Source organism: Enhydra lutris, unplaced genomic scaffold (assembly GCF_002288905.1).
Source record: "Enhydra lutris kenyoni isolate GAN:26980312 unplaced genomic scaffold, ASM228890v2 scaffoldscaffold9, whole genome shotgun sequence".
NCBI classification, from domain to species: domain Eukaryota; kingdom Metazoa; phylum Chordata; class Mammalia; order Carnivora; family Mustelidae; genus Enhydra; species Enhydra lutris.
The window spans coordinates 10,597,867-10,616,661 of NW_019154093.1; the positions used below are offsets into that span (position 1 = coordinate 10,597,867).

The 18,795-nt window shown below is 48.4% G+C and overlaps 1 protein-coding gene across 1 annotated transcript; it reads right to left on the reverse strand.

Moving 5' to 3' along the window:
- Positions 1-970: 970 nt before the first annotated feature.
- LOC111143155 (MYCL proto-oncogene, bHLH transcription factor) lies at positions 971-6,116 on the reverse strand. Its single transcript, XM_022496663.1, has 3 exons — positions 6,036-6,116; positions 5,195-5,699; positions 971-2,192 (listed from the first exon to the last, which is right to left on the reverse strand). The coding sequence occupies exons 1-3, from the start codon at positions 6,114-6,116 to the stop codon at positions 1,594-1,596; spliced, it is 1,185 nt and encodes a 394-aa protein (XP_022352371.1). The 3' UTR covers positions 971-1,593.
- Positions 6,117-18,795: the final 12,679 nt, after the last annotated feature.

Consider the following 18,795-nt stretch of genomic DNA (forward strand, 5'->3'; position numbering starts at 1 on the left):
CAGGAAGCAACCTCATAAACAGACCACTGTGCATAATAAGTTTGGAAGTAGCAGCTGGCTTTGCAGAGCCACAGAGAGTGCTCTACCGTCCTCCCCTCCCCCGCTTTCAAAACCACAGCCAGTAGGCACCTGCTGCCCTGGGCAGGGTTCTGGAGGAGCTGACCTTTCTTCCAGGCCAGGCTTAGGGGCTCCTGAGTTTGCCCACAGGACACCTGTTGGGTTGGATGCCTTTCCAGATTGGGTGCTGCACCTGGAATCCACTTGGACGCACCAAGTGCACCTGGGGCCAAATCCATGGTCGGCTAAGCAGCGCTCCTGGAAGCTCCTTTAAAACACACCAGGAGACTAGTCCACCTTCTGGAGGACTGGAGGAGTCCCAGCAGCTCTCCTAGCAAGAACTTCAGTAAGGCCCAGACGCTGGGAAAGAGATCTGACTCATGGCAGGCTGGCACGGGGCCCAAGGGTGGCTCTGGAGCCAGCAAGCAAGCTCCTTGGAGTTGCACTAGAAGGACAGTTTTGCACGGTTCTAGTAGAACTTCAGACTTACCGGGGCGGGCATGGAGAGGAGAGGGAGGTGGGAAAGAGGAAGTGGTAGAGTTCCCCCTCCGCAGGTGCCTGACATCTGCCTTGAGAAAAGATTCCAAGATGGAAAACACCTGGGTGGATAACAGTTCCCAGCCAGGACTCCAAGCCTTCCCCAGGCCGCAGGCTAGGACCCATTTCCCAGCGTCTTGGGGAAATATTTCTGACCTGTGGGAAAGGGGTGCTGTGGAGCCCATTGCATAACAAAGGCAGAAGGAAACAAAAAAGTCCCTTGTGGGGACAGAATGGTTTCTCCCTCAGAGGAAAGGGCCCAGAGGGCTTTGAGACAAAGAATCTAGAGGCCAAACTCTAAATGTTCTCAAGGTCGCAGCATTTAGACTGGGAGGAGGGGTGTTGGCTAATATCATTACATATATATATGTATATACACACACATATATATGTATATAGTATATATAAATTTTCCAACTCCTCAGCTACTGTAAAGTGTCTGACAGTGAGGTAATGGTCCATGCTGATCAAGTCTGTGAACCTGTCTTCACCCAAGACAGCTCGAGTGTCTCCTGGAAAGAAGAGCCTCAGGGAGAGCGTCCGGGCCCAGCTGTCCTAGCATCACCCCAGAGACACCAGCGGGAGCATCCTTTCCCAGCCTAAAGCTCATCCGGAGTGTGAGATTTCATGCCGGCTGGAGCCCCCACCCCCACCCCCACCAACATCCACCACCTGTTGCATAGCATCTGTCAGGCTTTTCTTCCGAGCTAGTGAGCTAGGCAGCCCCCAAGTCTCCTCGGTCAGCCGCCTGCCTGAGAAGCCCGAGGTGCCAGAGAAGACCCAGCGCTCCTGTGAGTCGGGGAAGAGGGAGCGCTGGGCTTCAAGGTTTCCGAGAATGCGAGCCCTTAGGAGTGTGTGCGCCAGCTGCACTGCATTCTGGAAGGTACTGTTCGGACTGTCCCACCATCACCAAAATGTGCAAATTACTAAGGGGGAGAAGGAAGGTGAAAAAATAAACTCAGGTCTCTGTAAGACAGAGCAGTCGGCCTTTTTGGTCACTTAGTAGCCGCTGAGGTACGCAATTCTCTTCTGCAGCTGCTGCTGCCGGCATCGGAGCTGCCTTTTCTCCGTGGCCATCCTCTTCTCGGCCCCCACCAGGGCTTGCAAGTACTCCAAGGCCTTGCTCAGGATCACCACTTTGGGGGCCTTGGAGCAGCTGGCCAAGGTGGGTACCTGGTCCCTCAGGGCCAAGAACCGAGAACGGAGGTCATTCCGCCGTTTGCGCTCCAGGAAGTTGTGGTTCTTCCTCTTGGTCACATCCTCGGTGTCGGAACTGACGGGTTTGGGGTGGCAGGACTGGGGAGCCTCACTTTCTACAGGTGGGGGACTCACGATCTCTTCATCTGCCTCTTCTTCCTTTTCCTCTGGGACATCTCTCCCCAGAGCCTCTTCTTGGGGACCTCTCTCTGGAGCCCCTCCTTGGGAACAGCTTTCAGGAGGAAAACGGGCGGCGTAGTTGTGCTGTTGCTGATGGATGGAGATGTGGAAGTGTTTCATGCAGGGGTCCAAAGGGTCTGCCCGCACCGTGATGGTGACTGGCTTCCGTACACCCAGGGACTGTCTCTTCTCCACTGTCACAACGTCAATTTCTTCACCCTCTGTCCAAGAAGAGAGATCCAGAGAAGAAACACACCCCATGAGAAACACACACACACACACATACACACACACACACACACACACACCCTAGGCTGGGGCTTGGGAAAGGAACTGACATTTTCCCCCATTTAGATATAAACGGATTGAAGTGAGGAGAAAGATAACTGGTTCGTTTGTAAGGGGGTAAGGGCAGCGTGAAGGAAAGAAGGGGAAATAAGCAAGGAGGAAAATATTCTCCAATTTCCTTTTGCACAGCAAGGCTTAGATAAGAACAAAAGGCAGACCCAAGCCAACAGCCCCCAGTCTGCCCAGGCGCTCCCCTCCCCCACCGAGGGGATGGAGAGAAAGAGCTATCGGCCTGGGACAAAGTTTAGCTCTAAAGATCTCCCCCAGTCGGGCTCTTTCATGCCCCATCAGAATTGTAAATGAGGGGTCTGTGGGCAGAGCTGCCCTTTGTTCCTGCCCAGCACAGTCTGCACTTGGGGAATTGTTACTTTTCACAAGTTATAAATCCTATTATTCCCCCACCTCTCTATTCTGCCATCCTTTTCAGCTGAAGATTCAGAGAAGGGCGGGGGGGGGGGGGCTACAACCCATCCCTCCTCACCCACAGAAGGGAGGGAACGGGTTTCCCTCAGGAGCATTTTGCTCCTGGTTTCAATGGGTTTCTAGTCATCCATCATTTATAGGTCGTCCGCCCCACCCCCTTCCCTGGACCAGAAGAGGGTTGGATTTGTAATCCCATGTCCGCAAAAGCTGCTGGAACTTCACAAAGGTACAAGCGACCATTTCCAAGCGACCTCTGCGGGGCACAGGGAACTGAGCAGCAGCAGAATGTCCCAATACAAGGGGCCAAAACACCAGGGGCCTGGAGACGCCTGGAAATGCCCCCGTCATCCCCTGCCTCAAAGGTCTCCCTGGCTACCCAACCACCGAGAGGTGCAAATAGGGGAAAGCCTTCCTGCTTCACGCATTTTGCCGCCCCCGCATAGAGGGCCACCTTAATGCATTTCAGTCTGACAACCTAAGAGCTCAGTTCTCGGCCTCTTTTGAATATCAGGATGCTTGAGCCCCTTTGTCAGGAAGGCTTCCATTGTGTGGACAATCGCATTATTTCTCCATTAATAAAACCTGACCATTCAGCCCTCCTGGCCACAAGGCCTGTGATTGGCTGGCTAAGCTGTGTTTGGAATGCTGTTTTACCCAGCCCCTAGACCCTATTGGCTGAGCCTGCCGTCAGTCACTCTCCCCACCCCCCCCCCCCTTATTGTTTGCAATCTGTTGCATTTTGTTCTGGGCCATGTGGCCTGTGAGTGAACCAGGAGCTTGCAAACAGGTTCAGGTTAAAGGGCAAGTCAGAAAATGATTCAGGAGGCTTCCCCACATCCCAAATCTTTAATATTTGTGTTAACCTCATAGCTGGTAAGGTTCTTGCCTAAGGAAGAAATAATGTAAGACACCATTCTTTTCAGAGATGGTCTAACTCTACCCAGTCAAGGAAATGGTCTCAGCTGGACAATCAAGTCCAACCCTCTCGTGTGCAGAAGGAGAAACTGAGATCCAGATCAGCCAAGTCCGCATATCACCTTTGTAATATTCTGGATCTCAAACTAAGATCTCGAAACTCCCCAGACAATGCTTTTTCCACTCTACTACTCATCAGCTTTTGTAGAGATACATCTTTATTTGTTTCTTGAACTCAAAACTCCCATTCCAGCCATTAAACAAACACAAGCTCTTGGTGTTGAAAGCAAGCAGGTTAAAAATGACCTTAACACAGTGGACCAAAAAAAATTGACTTTTAATTTCTTGTTATCCTTATTTTTCCCCTCAAGTGTACGACAACTTCCATACCCACTCCCCAGTTCCCTCTCAAACGGTTCTGTAGAAGTTATTCTTTAAAAGCTACCGAGAGTTTTCTCGGTCCTGATTTACCTAATGCTAGTCAGTTGGCACCCTAGAGAAGCACCCTCTCCAGTCTCTCTCATGGGTAGAGGTCTAAGGGGCTAGGATAAGAACAGCATAGTTTGGTGGCACAGGATGCTGCAAGTCTAACCTTCATGAGGTTTAAATCTGCATCCAAGGGTGGGGGAGGAGGCTGGAGCCCAGTATCTTGTGATCCTGTCACCTAGCTCAGAGCTTGGTACCAAGCAGGGGCCAGCGAACATTTGTTGAATGCAAGCAAGCAGGTACACAGAGCCACAGGCGAAATTAGGAGGGAGCTAGGGGAACATCTTTCCAACTCAGACCAAATCAACAAAGCAAGGTGTAGCCCTTCCTGGATAAGGTACCGTGAAGACCCTGGAAACATCAAGGAAGTGCCTGGTTGCAATGGAGGGTTGGGCAAAAGAAGATGGGGCTGAGTTCTAGCGATTTCCTATTTCTAAGCCTCAGTTTTTCCATCTGTTAATAGGGAGCGTTCATTGCTCTGTTGCCTGTCTGGTGGGTGATTGTGTGGGGCACAAATGGTAGAGGGGGGGAATGGTGCAAGGGGAGAGCTTTATGGGCATTTTCAAGTAAAGCAGACAGGAAACTAGATTTTTTAAAGAGTGAAGACTTTGGCTTTGCACAAAAGGCTCCTCAGCTTCCTCTCTCTCTAGGGGAGTGTGAGTTTCCCCAGGGAAATTGGCAGCAACAAAAAACTTCAAGCCTGAAGTGACCCTTAAGGGACCCCTTCCAGCCTCCGGAGGACAGATATCCCCTACAGTCCAATCCTAGTATTGTCCTCTCTAAACGCTAAGCTTCACCCAGTCTCCCTGGTCCCCTGGGGCTCCAATCATCATCAAAAGGACGCTGGCTCCCACGCCACTTCTTCAAACTGTTTACTAACACACCCACGTGCCAGACAGACACCGCTGGGGGCTACACCGGCAGCTTCAGCCAGAGAAAGGGGGAGGTGGCCGAAGGGCTCGCGAAGACCCAATGCCAGACCTCAGACAGCGGCAGAGTTTTGGCCACCCTTGGGGTGCCCCCCTCTTGGATGGCCCGGGGCGGTCCTTACCCGAGTCGCTTGGGCTCTCGGACCCCGAGCAGGCCTGGGTCTTGGGCTCGCCCAGCGGACCGGGGGCAGCGGGAGCCGGGTTGCCGGCTTCGAGGCTGGGAGCGCAGTCTGGGGCGGCGGGCGCCTTGGGCGGGTTCCCCCGGGGTGCGCCGGCGGCAAGCCGGTCGCTCACCGCTCTCTCTAGTCGTTCCCGGGCGGAGAAGCCGCTCCACATGCAGTCACGACGGATGATGGAGGCGTAGTTCCTGCCCCAAGCTTTCGAATGGCCCCGGGATTCCGCCTCTTCCCCGGCGCCCCCTCCGGGCCAAGGCTCCGGGGGACCAATTCCAGGGGTTGAGTCCCCGGCGCCTGGACCCGGGCCCCAGGGCGGCGACGTGGGGGGCGACGGCACCAGCTCGAATTTCTTCCAGATGTCCTCACTGGGCGCCGTGGAGCGGTAGAAATCTTCCCCGCAGTCATAGTCGTAGAAATAGTGCTGGTACGAGTCGAAGTCCATGTCCGCTCCCTGCGGGAGGGAAGGGGACTGGCTGATGGGGTGCGGGCCGGGGAAGAAGGCGTCCCCAGGTCCCCCTGCACAGCCGGCTGCCAGGCTCTCGTCCCTCCCCAACCTCCCGGCTGGCAGCCCGCGCCCTTCCCTCGCGTCCCGGGAAGCCTAGCCCTGAGTCGGCGCGCCCAGGGAAGCGGCTCACAACGCGCGGACTCGGCTGCGGGGAGCGAGTTCAAAGCAAACTTTGCCAGCGCCGCCCGGAGCGCAGCTCCCAAGGCCCGGCCGGGCCGGGCGGGGGCGCGTGGTGCCCAGGAGGCAGCCTGCAGCCCGCTTCCCGGCCGCCGGTAGCCTCACCTCGCTCCCGCAGCCCGCCACCTGGAGCGGACCGGCTCCCCGCCGGCTCGGGGTAGCCCGGCAGCCCGCACACAGGCACATGCGCGCCGCTGAGCGCGCGCCACGCACTCAAAAGCGCGCCCCCCCCCCCCCCGGCGCGCGCCCCCGTCCTCGCTCGCGCACGACGGCCCGGACGCTCCCGGGATCGGCGCGGGAGCGCGAGATGCAGGCGCATTGTTTCCGGCTGCCTTATATCTCGTCGCGCGCCCGGGGCTCTGGGGCCGGGGGCGGACCCTACGGGGCAGGACCCGCCCCTTCCCCGCCCCCGCCCCGCCCCCGACAGGTGGGGGCAGTGGAGTCTCCGCCCCACCCCTCCTGGCTGCTCTCTCCCGCTCTATTCTATTCCCTGGATCCCCAAAATGAATTGCACGCTGGATCGTGCAGGGCAGCAGCGAAATGACACAGTTTGAGGGTCGTCTGGTGGAGGCGTGACTCTTCAGCTAGGCTTGGGCGGTCCCAGGCATGCAAACTGAAGGCGCACTCCTTGTCCACTCTGGGCTAGGGAATAGGGCTACTCCCTGCCCCGCCCCTCGAGCCCGCTTGGCTGGCTTATTTCAGGTGCTTCTGCGGCCGGGTGTAGGTTGGGGGGACTGGCGCACCTCCACCGCGCCACCTGGCGGCCCTCAGCCCTGAAGTGGGACTGGTCCCGGGTAACCTCTTTATCGCCTGTTGGCCAGTTTCTTTACTGCGGTGGTCCAGATCTGGACCTCAGAGAAGCGAGGTAGGAAGGTTCCGGACTTTGGAGCATGAAACTTAACATTTCTGAGCTTCAGTTTCATCTATAAAATAAAGGATGGTAATACTTACCTTACAAGGGTATTGTGAGGATTTCTTTAAGAAGATAGAGTAGGGAAGGCACCAGGCCAAGAAGAGAGGCAAGTAAAGACTTAGTTAGCCCTGGTGCACTGGTGGTAAGGAGGAAAATTTTTTCCCGGGGTTTAGGTCTGGGTTGAATCTCCCTTCTCTCACACTACACACAAAACAGCTCCGTAGGAGCTAAAGTACTAGAGGAAAGAAAATGGGGTATTTGGAGTTGAGAAACTTCATTCAAGCCTTTGTTTTGCTATTTACTAGCTGTGGGGCCAAGTCACTTGAAGTCTCTGTTTGCTTATCTGTAAAATGGGACCATTGCCTGAAGTTGCATCTATGGCCAAAATGATGGACATATAAGCCCTTTGAAATGTCATCCATCTTCTATGCCTTTCGTGGGAAAAGAAAAGCTAAACTATATGGTCATTCTACTTAGGCCAAGTAAAGTAATTTGGGTTAGCAGCCAATATATCTAGAATGTTCTATGTGGCATGCAAGGTCTGGTCACTGTCTACAATCAGCAGCCAGATTGCCAGCTGTCTCTTTTCCTCCCACTCCTGTGGTCTAAGAACACCAAAGTACTCGCTGTTGACATCCCAGCAGAGGGAAGTGAGAAGTGCAAGCAGTTCATTGTGGTGGAGCATACACAAAGTGTGAGTTGATGTAAGGGTTGGGAGAAAAGGCAGGGAAGATGACACCCTCGGTTTTGAATATAGGTCTAAAATGCTTGTGGGACATCTTTGAAGGCAACAACTAGTTCTTACTAGCTTTGTAGTCTCTGTATGTAGAACAGCTTCTGGCAGATACTTCTGGACTTAGTGAGTGACTCAGCCAACCAGATTTTTATTGCGACAGTCTGTGTGCCCTGCTTTGTACTGAATGAAAGTGCAGGTCAGAAAGGTTCCAGGTTTGGTTGCAGTCCTAAGGCAGAGGGTTTGGAACTGCCTTTTGGCAACTTGCTCTCTGGTATATGGATGTCTGAGATGGTTGCTGTACCAGTCAGGATTCTTGGTTCAACATGACAGAAACCACCCCCAGATAAATTTAAGAATAAAATCCTTCCTTGTTGGAAGGATTTGGGATATAGAATCTACAGGATATTGGGATTCTATGCTTGGAAAATAGGTGTCCTCTCTCTATCCAGATGAAATCCTTACTCAACAGCCCTTCCCCATGATTCAGCAGACAGCACTAGGATTGTGCTGTAAGATTGTAGTAGGTGATATCTGGGGGCATCCATGAGGTGACCCCCACATCAAGAACTAGGATAAAGTAAATTGTCTCTGAGAGTTGGGCTGCTCCTTCACTTTGCACACTTTTTTTTTGGTGAGGGGAGGGGATCAAACCATTTTATTGAGGGGTTCTGGGGGAAAGGTCAAAGAGGAAGAGGATAATGAGATCTGACATCCCTGGCTGAGTTAGAATCTTACCTTTCCAGCTTCACAGTGGCCGTAAGCTGTACAATTTGTTTAATGTCTGTCTGCCTTACCAGACTGTAAGCTTAATGAGGGCAGAGACAAATGTCAGTCTTCTTGGCCACTTGTAACTCCAGGGCTTAGAGCAAAGCCTCGCACATCACAGGTGCTTTGTAAATGTGTTGCCTGTTTGGTTGGACATAAGTTTCTAATGTTGTGATGTAGAGATGTGCCAACCTGGCTGAGGCAGACAAAACAACTGTCAGACCGAGTCTAGACTGTAACCTGAAAAAATGTATTTTTTAAAAAGATTTTATTTATTTATTGGATAGAGAGAGAGAGCAAGCAGGGGTGGGGAGGAGGGGCAGAGGCATAGGGAGATGCAGACTCCTCACTGAGCAGGGAGCCCGATAAGGAGCTGATACGGGCTCGATCCCAAGGCCCCAAGATCATGACCTGAGCTGAAGGCAGATGCTTAACCGGCTGAGCCACCCAGGTGCCTCCTGAATAAAGGCATTAAAGCCGCTTTAAGAAAGAAGGTGCCTTGGGGTGTCTGGGTGGCTCAGTGGGTTAAGCCTCTGCCTTTGGCTCAGGTCATGATCCCAGGGTCTTGGGATCAAGCCCCGCATCCTGCTCTCTGCTCAGTGGGGAGCCTGCTTCCCTTGCTCTTTCTGCCTGCTGCTCTGCCTACTTGTGATCTCTCTCTGTCAAATAAATAAATAAATGATCTTTTAAGAAAGAAAGAAAAAGAGAGAGAAAGATAGGAAGAAAGAAAGAAGGAAAGAAGGAAAGACGGTACATGGGGTACATGGGGCGTCTCGGTGGCTCAGTCTTTAAACAGCTGCCTTCAGCTCAGGTCATGATCCCACGGTCCTGGGATAGAGCTCCACATAGGGCTTCCTGCTCTGTAGGAAGCCTGCTTCTCCCTCTCCCACTACTCCTGCTTGTGTTCCTTCTCTTACTATCTCACTCTCTGTCAGATAAATAAATAAAATCTTAAGAGAGAAAGAAAGAAGGAAAGGAAGAAAGAAAAGGAAAGGAAAAGAAAAGAAAAGAAAAGAAAAGAGAAAAGAAAAGAAAAGAAAAAAAAAAGAAAAGAAAAGAAATGAAAAAAGAAGGAAGGGCCAGGGGAGCCTGGGTGGCTCAGTGCATTAAGCCTCTGCCTTCGGCTCAGGTCATGATCCCAGCGTCCTGGGAGGGAGCCCCATATCGGGCTCCCTGCTCAGTGGGAAGCCTGCTTCTCCTTCTCCCACTCCCCCTGCTTGTATTCCCTCTCTTGCTGTGTCTCTCTGTCAAATAAATTTTAAAAAATCTTTTTTTTTTTTTTAAGATTTTATTTATTTGTTAGAGAGAGAGAGAGCATGAGCACAGGCAGACAGAATGGCAGGCAGAGGCAGAGGGAGAAGCAGGCTCCCCGCTGAGCAAGGAGCCCGATATGGGACTCGATCCCAGGACGCTGGGATCATGACCTGAGCCGAAGGCAGCCGCTTAACCAACTGAGCCACCCAGGCGTCCCAAATTTTAAAAAATCTTAAAAAAAAAAAAAAAAAAAGAAGGAAGGGCCAGTTAGAGGAGTCTAGATAGCCAATGAAGCAGAGAGCCTTAAGGGTTGTCAAGGCAGTTACTAAACTGTCTATCCTAGTGCTGTCTGGGGACAAAGATGCTGGTCCAAGAACAAGGGAGATGGAGTCCCCATTCTTTGAAACCACCCAGTGGTTTCACCGCCCCCCTTACCTGTGCTTTGGATCACCAAGCCACCTGCTGAAAATCACTCTGTTCCCTTTGTAGATCCGCCCATAGGGAGAGAATGCACTCATCAGTGAACAAGAAGATCTAGCCTGCTTCAAAGCCCTGCTTCCCCTTAGAAATTAATGAATTGGCATCTGATTTGAAACATCAGTCTCATGAGCCTGTTTATGTGTATCTGTTCCATAGAGATGCTGCTGCTTTTAGGGCTAACAGCTTTGTTTTCTGAGGTGATATCTGGACCCAGGATGGTGATATGAATTCCCTAAGATAACAAGTGCTACCTTAGCAACACTCAATTTTTCACCTTCTTTATTTTTCTTAAAACATTTTAAATTGAAATAATACATGTATATGGTTTTAAAACATCAACTAAGTGTATGACAAGTTTAAAAAAAAAAAAAAGAAAGGGTGTCTTCTGCCCTGCCCTCATCGCCCCTGATTCTCAGTCCCCAAAGAAAACTACTCTTTTAGCTGTTTTTTTTTCTTTTTTTTTAAATATTTTTTAAAAGACTTTATTTATTTATTTATTGGACAGATAGATCACAAGTAGGCAGAGAGGCCGGCAGAGAAAGGAAGGGAAACAGGCTCCCTGCTGAGCAGAGAGCCCGATGCGGGGCTCGATCCCAGGATCCCGGATCACGATCTGAGCCGAAGGCAGAGGCTTTAACCCACTGAGCCACCCAGGCGCCCCTAAAATATTTTTATTTATTTATTTGACAGAGATCACAAGTAGGCAGGGAGGCAGGCAGAGAGAGAGGGGGAAGCAGGCTCCCTGCTGAGCAGAGAGCCCGATGCGGGGCTTGATCCGAGGACTCTGGGATCGTGACCTGAGCTGAAGACAGAGACTTTAACCCACTGAGCCACCCAGGTGCCCCTCTTTTACCTGTTTTTTGTCCGTAATATTTACTTCCATATTTTAACCAATATAATCTGTCTTTCCTGATTTTTAAATTCCTATCGAGGGCGCCTGGGTGGCTCAGTGGGTTAAGCCTCTGCCTTTGGCTCAGGTTGTGATCTCAGGATCCTGGGATCGAGCCCCGCATCGGGCTCTCTGCTCATCGGGGAGCCTGCTTCCCTTCCTCTCTCTGCCTGCCTCTCTACCTACTTGTGATCGCTGTCTGTCAAATAAATAAATAAAATCTTTAAATTCCTATCGACATTCTATAATAGAAAATGTAGCTCTTATATTTCCTTTCCCATGCCCATATATTTGGCATTCTCTTATTCTCCCAGTTAGATTTAAAAATATTAAGTATTTATATTTATTATAAATATAATTATATTTACATATAAATATAATTATATTTAACTTTAAGCGTTAAATATTTTGACTATATGACTATGGAGCACTCTGACTACATTTTCCTTCTTGCACATTTTTTTCAGAGTCAGATTATTTCATTTTTTTCCTTTGTGTAGATTTCTATTTATATATGATAAATTTAACCCTACACATTCCCACCTGAGCTACAAAGATCACTTCATGTAGTCAAACCCATCAAGCAAGTAATCAGTCTATCAGATCCTTTTTTTTTTTTTTTTTTGGAAACATACCCTTTGGAACACTTTATCTTCCTGTTCTAATCTGAATTTCTTGATTGAGTCTAGGCCTAGTCACAACTGTTATTCAGTAACTTCCCTTCACCATCGTTCTGGAAATTCCCTCTGTTTCTCTCCTGAATTGGCTCCCCTGTTTTCTGGAACTCATTGCTTTTACTTTCTTGATTGACTTCCTCACATTGTTGGAGCACACCCTTCTGTAGTGCCTGAGGAAAGGTCCTTGGGAAGTAAAAGTTTTGAGACTTTGCATTTCTGAAATTGTCTTTATTATACTTTTCATCTTTGGTTGATAGTATGGTTGGTTATAGAATGCCAGATTAGAAATAATTTTCCCTCAGAAATTTAAAGGTATTGCTTTCCTGTTTCTTAGCAACCATTGTTGCCTTTGAAGTCATTATCATTTGAAGTTTATTTATTTTTAGGTTATTTCCACACCCAGTGTGGGGCTCGAGCTTATAAACCCAAGATCAAGAGTCAGGTGCACTTCCAACTGAGCCATCTAGGCGCTCAAGGTTGATATCATTTGAAACCTTTGTAGGTGACCTGTTTCTCTCTCTGGAAGCTTTTAGGGTACATTCTTTGTCCCTGATGTTCTGAATTTTTTCATTGATAAATGAAAAAATTGTTGGGTCTGTTGTATAATAAAGAATTTGATAGGACCTTGTCTCCAGTCCCTGGGAGGTAGCCTCTATATTCCTGGAATTGGCCAAGCAATAGGACTTTGTTTATTATTCATAAAGGGCCTTGATAGTTTATGCTAATGGATTACTCATGGTGGGCCTCTAGATTGTTTAAGATATGTTAAATTAGATAAGCTGGATAGCCAGATAGTTAAGGGACCCCAGATAGGGTTTGAGCAGGCAAGAAAAGCCAACCATTGGGGTGCCTGGGTGGCTCAGTCATTAAGCATCTGCCTTTGGCTCGTGTCATGATCCCAGGGTCCTGGGATCAAACCCCACATTGGCTCCCTGCTCAACAAGGAGCCTACTTCTCCCTCTCCTGCTCCCCCTGCTTCCCTCTCTTGCTGTCTCTCGATCTGTGTCAGTAAATAAAATCTTAAAAAAAAAAAAAAAAAAAAGAAAGGAAGAAAAGCCAACCAAGTAATTAGAGGGTTGGGGTTTGGGTCATGTGATATCAGTCTGACCTCTGGAAGGGGAAAGGGGGCTGGAGACTGATATGAACAATGATTAGTTAGGTCTATTTACCTAATGAAAGCCCAGTAAAAACTAGACACTAAAGCTCTGGTGAATTGTCCTGGTTAACAATGCTCTGTATATGTTATTACACATACATGTTTATTGGGAGGGTGATACATTCTGACTCCACAGGAAGAAGAACTGGAAGCTTCATGTTTGGGACCCTCCAAGATCTTGCCCTTTGTGTCTCTACTTTTTATTGACCCTGATTTGTATCCTTTTTGCCATAATAAATCTGTAAGCATTAGTATCCCATTTCCCTAAGATCTGTTAGTTGTTCTAGTGAGTTATCAAATTTGAAGGGGTAGTGGGAACTCATGAATTTGTAGCCAGTCGGTTATAAGTGTCGGTGGCCTGGGAAACCCTGAGCTTGCAGCTGGTGTCTGAAGTGAGGGCAGTCTCATGGAGGACTGTGCCCTTGACCTGTGAAGTTTGGCCTAACTCTGCACTTAGTATCTAGAATTGCGTTGCAGGATCTTTTTGCATTTCTTGCCCCAAACTTTTTAATCTGGAAACCAATTCATTCTGTAACTATATATATATATATTTTTTCCCTGTAATTATATTTTTGAAAAATTCCCCCTTCACTATTTTCTTCTCTCCTTCTGAAACTCCTGCTATCCTCTTCTTATCTTCTCTCTCATTTCTACATCTGTGTGTTTCATTTGACTTTTTGGGAGGTTTCCTCAACTTCCAATCTGCTATTGATTTAAAAAAAATTTTGACCATTACATATTTTTAATTTCTTTTTCTTTCTTTCTTTCTTTTTTTTTAAAAGATTTTATTTATTTACTTGACAGACAGAGATCACAAGTAGGCAGAGAGGCAGGCAGAAAGAGAGGAGGAAGCAGGCTCCCTGGTGATGAGGGAGCCCGATTCGGGGCTCGATCCCAGGACCCCGGGATCATGACCTGAGCCGAAGGCAGAGGCTTTAACCCACTGAGCCACCCAGGTGCACCTAATTTCTTTTTTAAAAAAGATTTTATTGGGGTGCCTGGGTGGCTCAGTGGGTTAAGGCCTCTGCCTTTGGCTTAGGTCATGATGCCAGGGTCCTGGGATCGAGCCCTGCATCGGGCTTTCTGCTCAGTGCAGAGCCTGCTTCTCTCTCTCTCTCTCTCTGCCTGCCTCTCTGCCTACTTGTGTTCTCTGTCTGTCAAATAAATAAATAAAATCTTAAAAAAAAAAGATTTTATTTATCTATTTGACAGAGAGAGAGAGAGAGAGAAAGTGAGCACAAACATGGGGAGTGGCAGACAGAGTGAGAGGGAGAAGCAGGTTCCCCTACAGCAGGGAGCCCAGTGCAGGACTGGATTTCAGGACCCTGGGATCATGATCTGAGCCAAAGGCAGATGCTTAACCAACTGAGCCACACAGGCACCCCTTTAATTTCTGTTTCTTAAGAGATTGTATTTATTCCACCAAGACTGCACCATTTTACATTTCCCAGTGGTAATGTATAAGGATGACAATTTTTCCACATCCTTGCCAACACTTATTCTTTTCAGTTACTATTATAGCCATCTTATGGGTGTGAAGTAGTATTCATTGTGGTTTTGATTTGCATTCCTCTAACAACTAATAATATTGAATATCTTTTCATGTATTTATTCACCATTAGTATGTCTTCTTTGAGAATGTCTATTCAGATCCTTTCCCCATTTTTTTAAGAGAGAGAGAGAGAAAGAAGGGGATGGGGGTGCAGAGGGAAAGAGAGAATTTCTAGCAGGCTCTACACCCAGTGCAGACCCCAACTCGGGGCTTGATCTCATGACCCTGAGATCATGACCTTGAGATCATGACCTGAGCTGAAATCAAGAGCTGGATACTTAACAACCAACTGAGCCACCCAGGCTCCCTGCTTTGCCCATTTTATTAAAAAAAGATTTTATTAATGTATTTGTCAGACAGAGATCACAAGTAGGCAGAGAGGCAGGCAGAGAGAGAGTGGGGGAAGCAGGCTCCCTGCTGAGCAGAGAGCCCGATACAGGGCTGGATCCCAGGACCCTGAGATCTTGACCTGAGCCGAAGGCAGAGGCTTTAACCCACTGAGCGACCCAGGCGCCCCTCCCCCTTGCCCATTTTTTAATCAGGTTGTTGATCTTTTTTGTCATTGAGTTGTAAGAGGTCTTCATATAGTCTTGGATTCCAGACCCATATCAGATATATGATTTGCAAATATTTGCTTCCATTCTGTGAATTGTCTTTTCACTTTCTTCACAATGTTCTTTAAAGCACAAAAGTTTTTAATTTGAGGGGCACCTGGTGGCTCAGTGAGTTAAGCCTCTGCCTTCAGTTCAGGTCATGATTCCAGGGTCCTGGGATAGAGCCCCGCATCAGGCTCTCTGTTCAGCAGGGAGCCTGCTTCCTCCTCTCTCTTTGCCTGCCTCTCCGCCTACTTGTATTCTCTGTCTCTCTGTCAAATAAATGAATAAAATCTTTAAAAAAAAAAGAGAGTTTCTTTAAAAAAAAGTTTTTAATTTGATGAAATTAATCTATTTTCTCTGTTGCTGTGCCTTTTGGCATCATATTTAAGAATCCATTGCCAAGTCCAAGGCAATGTAGATTTACTCCTGTTTTCTTCCAAGAATTTTGTAGTTTTAGCTCTTACATTTAGGTCTTTGATCCATTTAAGTTAAATTTTGTATATGGTGTGAGGCAAGGGTCTAGGTTCTCCCATTCGTTTCTTTCTTTTTTTGTATGTGCAACCATCACCACTAATTCTAGAACATTTTCTTCACCCCCAAAGTAAACCCTGTGAGCATTAAACAGTCATTCATTCCCTTCCCTTGTGAGTTTATAGTTTTTTCCCCCCAATCCTCTTACTGCCATTTGTGGATTTTCAGGACTGGGTCTAGTGAAGTTTCAGCCAGAAATCTCCTCTTCATTTGAAACTGCAAGAGCTCTCACTTTCATTAGGCAGATTCCTGAGTCAGATGCTCTGAGAGGGTTTTCTGGAGAAAGGAAATTTGATCTGAGCCTTACAGATGTCTAGAATTCCAGCTGAAGTTAAGAAGATAAAGGTGAGGGACGATGAGAAGGGAGAGTTGGGGAGAAGGAAGGGGAAAGAAGGGGGATGGAAGGGAGAGGAAGGACTCTGGCACCAATACCAGAAGAATTTAATCAGATAAAAATCTGATTTCTTATCCCTTGTCTGTGGCTCTATTACCTCTGCTCGAGTTTCACTGAAAAGCTGTCCTTTTCTTAGAACCCTAAGGAATGTGGCCTTGTTTTCAGTGCAGTGAGAAAAGGTTCTGGAGATTTTGTTTTGTTGTTGTTGTTGTTTTGATATTTTATGTATTTACTGGAGAGAGAAAGACAGAGATAGTGAGAGAGCAGGAGCAGGGAGGAGAGGGAGAAGCAGGCTCCCCAGTGAGCAGGGATCCTGATGTGGGGCTCCATCCCAGCACCCTGAGATCATGACCTGAGCCGAAGGCAGACATTTAACCAACTGAGCCACCCAGGCACCCCTGTTCTGAAGATTTTAGACTTTACACTGCATCCATCCGAGGGAGGGGCCAGGCCTAAAGAGACAAGAGCAGCTTTCAAGAGTAAAGAGAAGTAGGCTGAATACAACATTTCTCTGTTTGCTAGTTGTGTCACATCGAATCAGGTGGTACTGCCTCTCAGTTTTCTCATCTGTAAAATGCCCTGCCTAGCAGCATTATTGGAGAAATAAGTTGCTACAAGGCAACCCTCACTTTTTGAAAGTACATTAGTATTTGGTTTTACTAACTGAAAGAAATCTGAGGAGGATTTCACTTTTCTTTTTTCTTGTTTTAAAAGATTTTATTTATGGGACTCCTGGGTGGCTCAGTCGGTTAAGCAGCTGCCTTGGGCTCAGGTCATGATCTCAGGGTCCTGGGATCAGCCCCACATTGGGCTCCCTGCTCAGCGGGGAGTCTGCTTCTCCCTCTGCCCCTCCTCCTGTTCATGTGCTCTCTCTCTCTGTCTCTCTCTCAAATAAATAAAAATAAAATCTTTAAAAAATTATTTTATTTTATTTTTATTTATCTAAGGTGGGGGGAAAGAGAGCGCATGAGTGGGAGGGAAGAAGAGGAAGAGGGAGAGGAAGAAGCAGGCTCCCTGGGCTCAATCCCAGGACCCTGGGATCATGGCCTGAGCTGAAGGCAGACACTTAACTGACTGAGCCACCCAGGTGCCCAGAGGAGTATGTTAAAAAAAAAAAAAAAGCCTCTACTGTAATGATATAATTCTTTCATAGAAGCAAAGAGCATAATGTGAACTTTCAGAATGCGGAGATTACTTTTGCTTTATACTGGCTGGGCTTATGAAAGATTTCCTAGGAACTCTCTACATTGAGATAGTGGAAGAAACCTGTATTTGCAGTGTTTAGCAAAGTGCATGGCCCAGAGGAGAATTTTTTTAAATGTCAGTTTTCTTCTGTTTCCTTCTTTGGCAATTTAAGGTAAACAGTATGGATGGAGTCTCAACCAAGGCCTTGAGTGCCTGTCTAAGGAGCGTGGGCTGAGGATAATGAGCAATGAAGAATTATAGGAGATTCGTGAGTGGAAGCATGACAGCTCTATCTATGCCTTGGAAAAGGTCATTTCTTCTTTTTTTTTTTTTAAAGATTTTATTTATTTGATAGAGAGAAAGATCACAAATAGGCAGAGAGGCAGGCAGAGGGAGAGAGGGGGAAGCAGGTTCCCCACTGAGCAGAGAGCCTGATGCGGGGCTCGATCCCAGGACCCTGAGATCATGACCTGAGCTGAAGGCAGAGGTTTAACCCACTGAGCCACCAAGGTGCCCCTGGAAAGGTCACTTCTGGAAGAAGAGAGTCGTCATGCATAATGCAAGAGAGGAAGTCCTGAGCCCCGGCTCCACGTCTAAGTGAGTCCATTTTCTCATGTGCGCAACATATAGGAAAGGTTCCCTTCAGCATTTCCCCAGAGGGCTATGAGTTGGGGGAAATCTTAACGCCTAATGCAAACAGGAAAAGCAGTTTGTCTTCTTAGACTTGATGAAGGGTGGGCTCCAAACTTGAAGGGCTGATGTAGCCAGCCTGAGCTGCCACCTGGGGGATGAGATGGGGCTTTTGAGAAGCTCTAGAGATTGTGATAATGGCTAAAGCCCACAGGGCCCCCTGGCACTGCCCCTCAGAGAGGAGGCATGCCAAGTGCCTAGTGCTTGAGGACAATTTTGAAGCCATAAGGACCCTCATTAAGAAACTTTTCCCATGAGGGATTGTCAGCCTTATCCACACCCTCTGGGGTGGTGGGGTGGGGTTGGTGGTGGCGGCTGAGCTCTGGACACAGGTGGAAGGAGAGAATCACCTGGAATGACTCTTCTGTCCACTAGAGGGAAACCCAGGCTAGAGCTGGGGAATCCTGTGTATAGGAGCCCTGAGGCAAGAGGGCCGCCTGGAGCTGCCAGCCTGGGACCTGGGTGACCTTGGCGCAGTGTGGCGCTGGCATCAGCATCTATCACCTCCCAGGATCCAACTGTTGCATTTTCAGGAATCCGGCGAGTTGGTTGTGAAACATGGTCATTAAAAATTAAACTCTATAAATTGACACCTAAATTATATTAAAAACAAAGGCAGTAAGGACTCCAAACTCATCTTTCCCTACTTATTTTACTACCATCTCTCTATTAGATCTGCTATGGAGGAAGTACTGTGCAATGGACAGCTACTGTCCAGTTTCAACTGCGGTAGGCTGAGATTGGCCACAGTGGGATCTTTGCTCCATGAAAACCTGCAAATGCTACAAATCGGGTCTTCTCCCCCCCCCCCCCCCCCCATCCTGTGCCAGTTGCTAAATATTTACTGGGACGTCACTGCCTCAGCCTCTCCCACATCAGGTCTTGGGCAGGGGGAGGGGAGATGGGTTTTTCCAGTGGTCTTGCCAACAAACACCCTCAGAGAGGTCCCCATGGATGAAGCACCCAGTTTCAGCAGGCAGAGGCGTAGGGGTACAGCAGCAGAAAGCATTGTTGTGTTGTCTCCGTGGCTTGGCCCAGAGGTCCTCT

Coding starts and splice junctions, on each gene's coding strand:
- LOC111143155 (XM_022496663.1), bottom strand. CDS start 6,116: ATGTGCCTGTGTGCGGGCTGCCGGGCTACCCCGAGCCGGCGGGGAGCC. Junction 5,700..6,035: donor TGGCGGGCTGCGGGAGCGAG/GTGAGGCTACCG, acceptor TCCCTCCCGCAG/GGAGCGGACATGGACTTCGA. Junction 2,193..5,194: donor CGAGAGCCCAAGCGACTCGG/GTAAGGACCGCC, acceptor CTTCTTGGACAG/AGGGTGAAGAAATTGACGTT.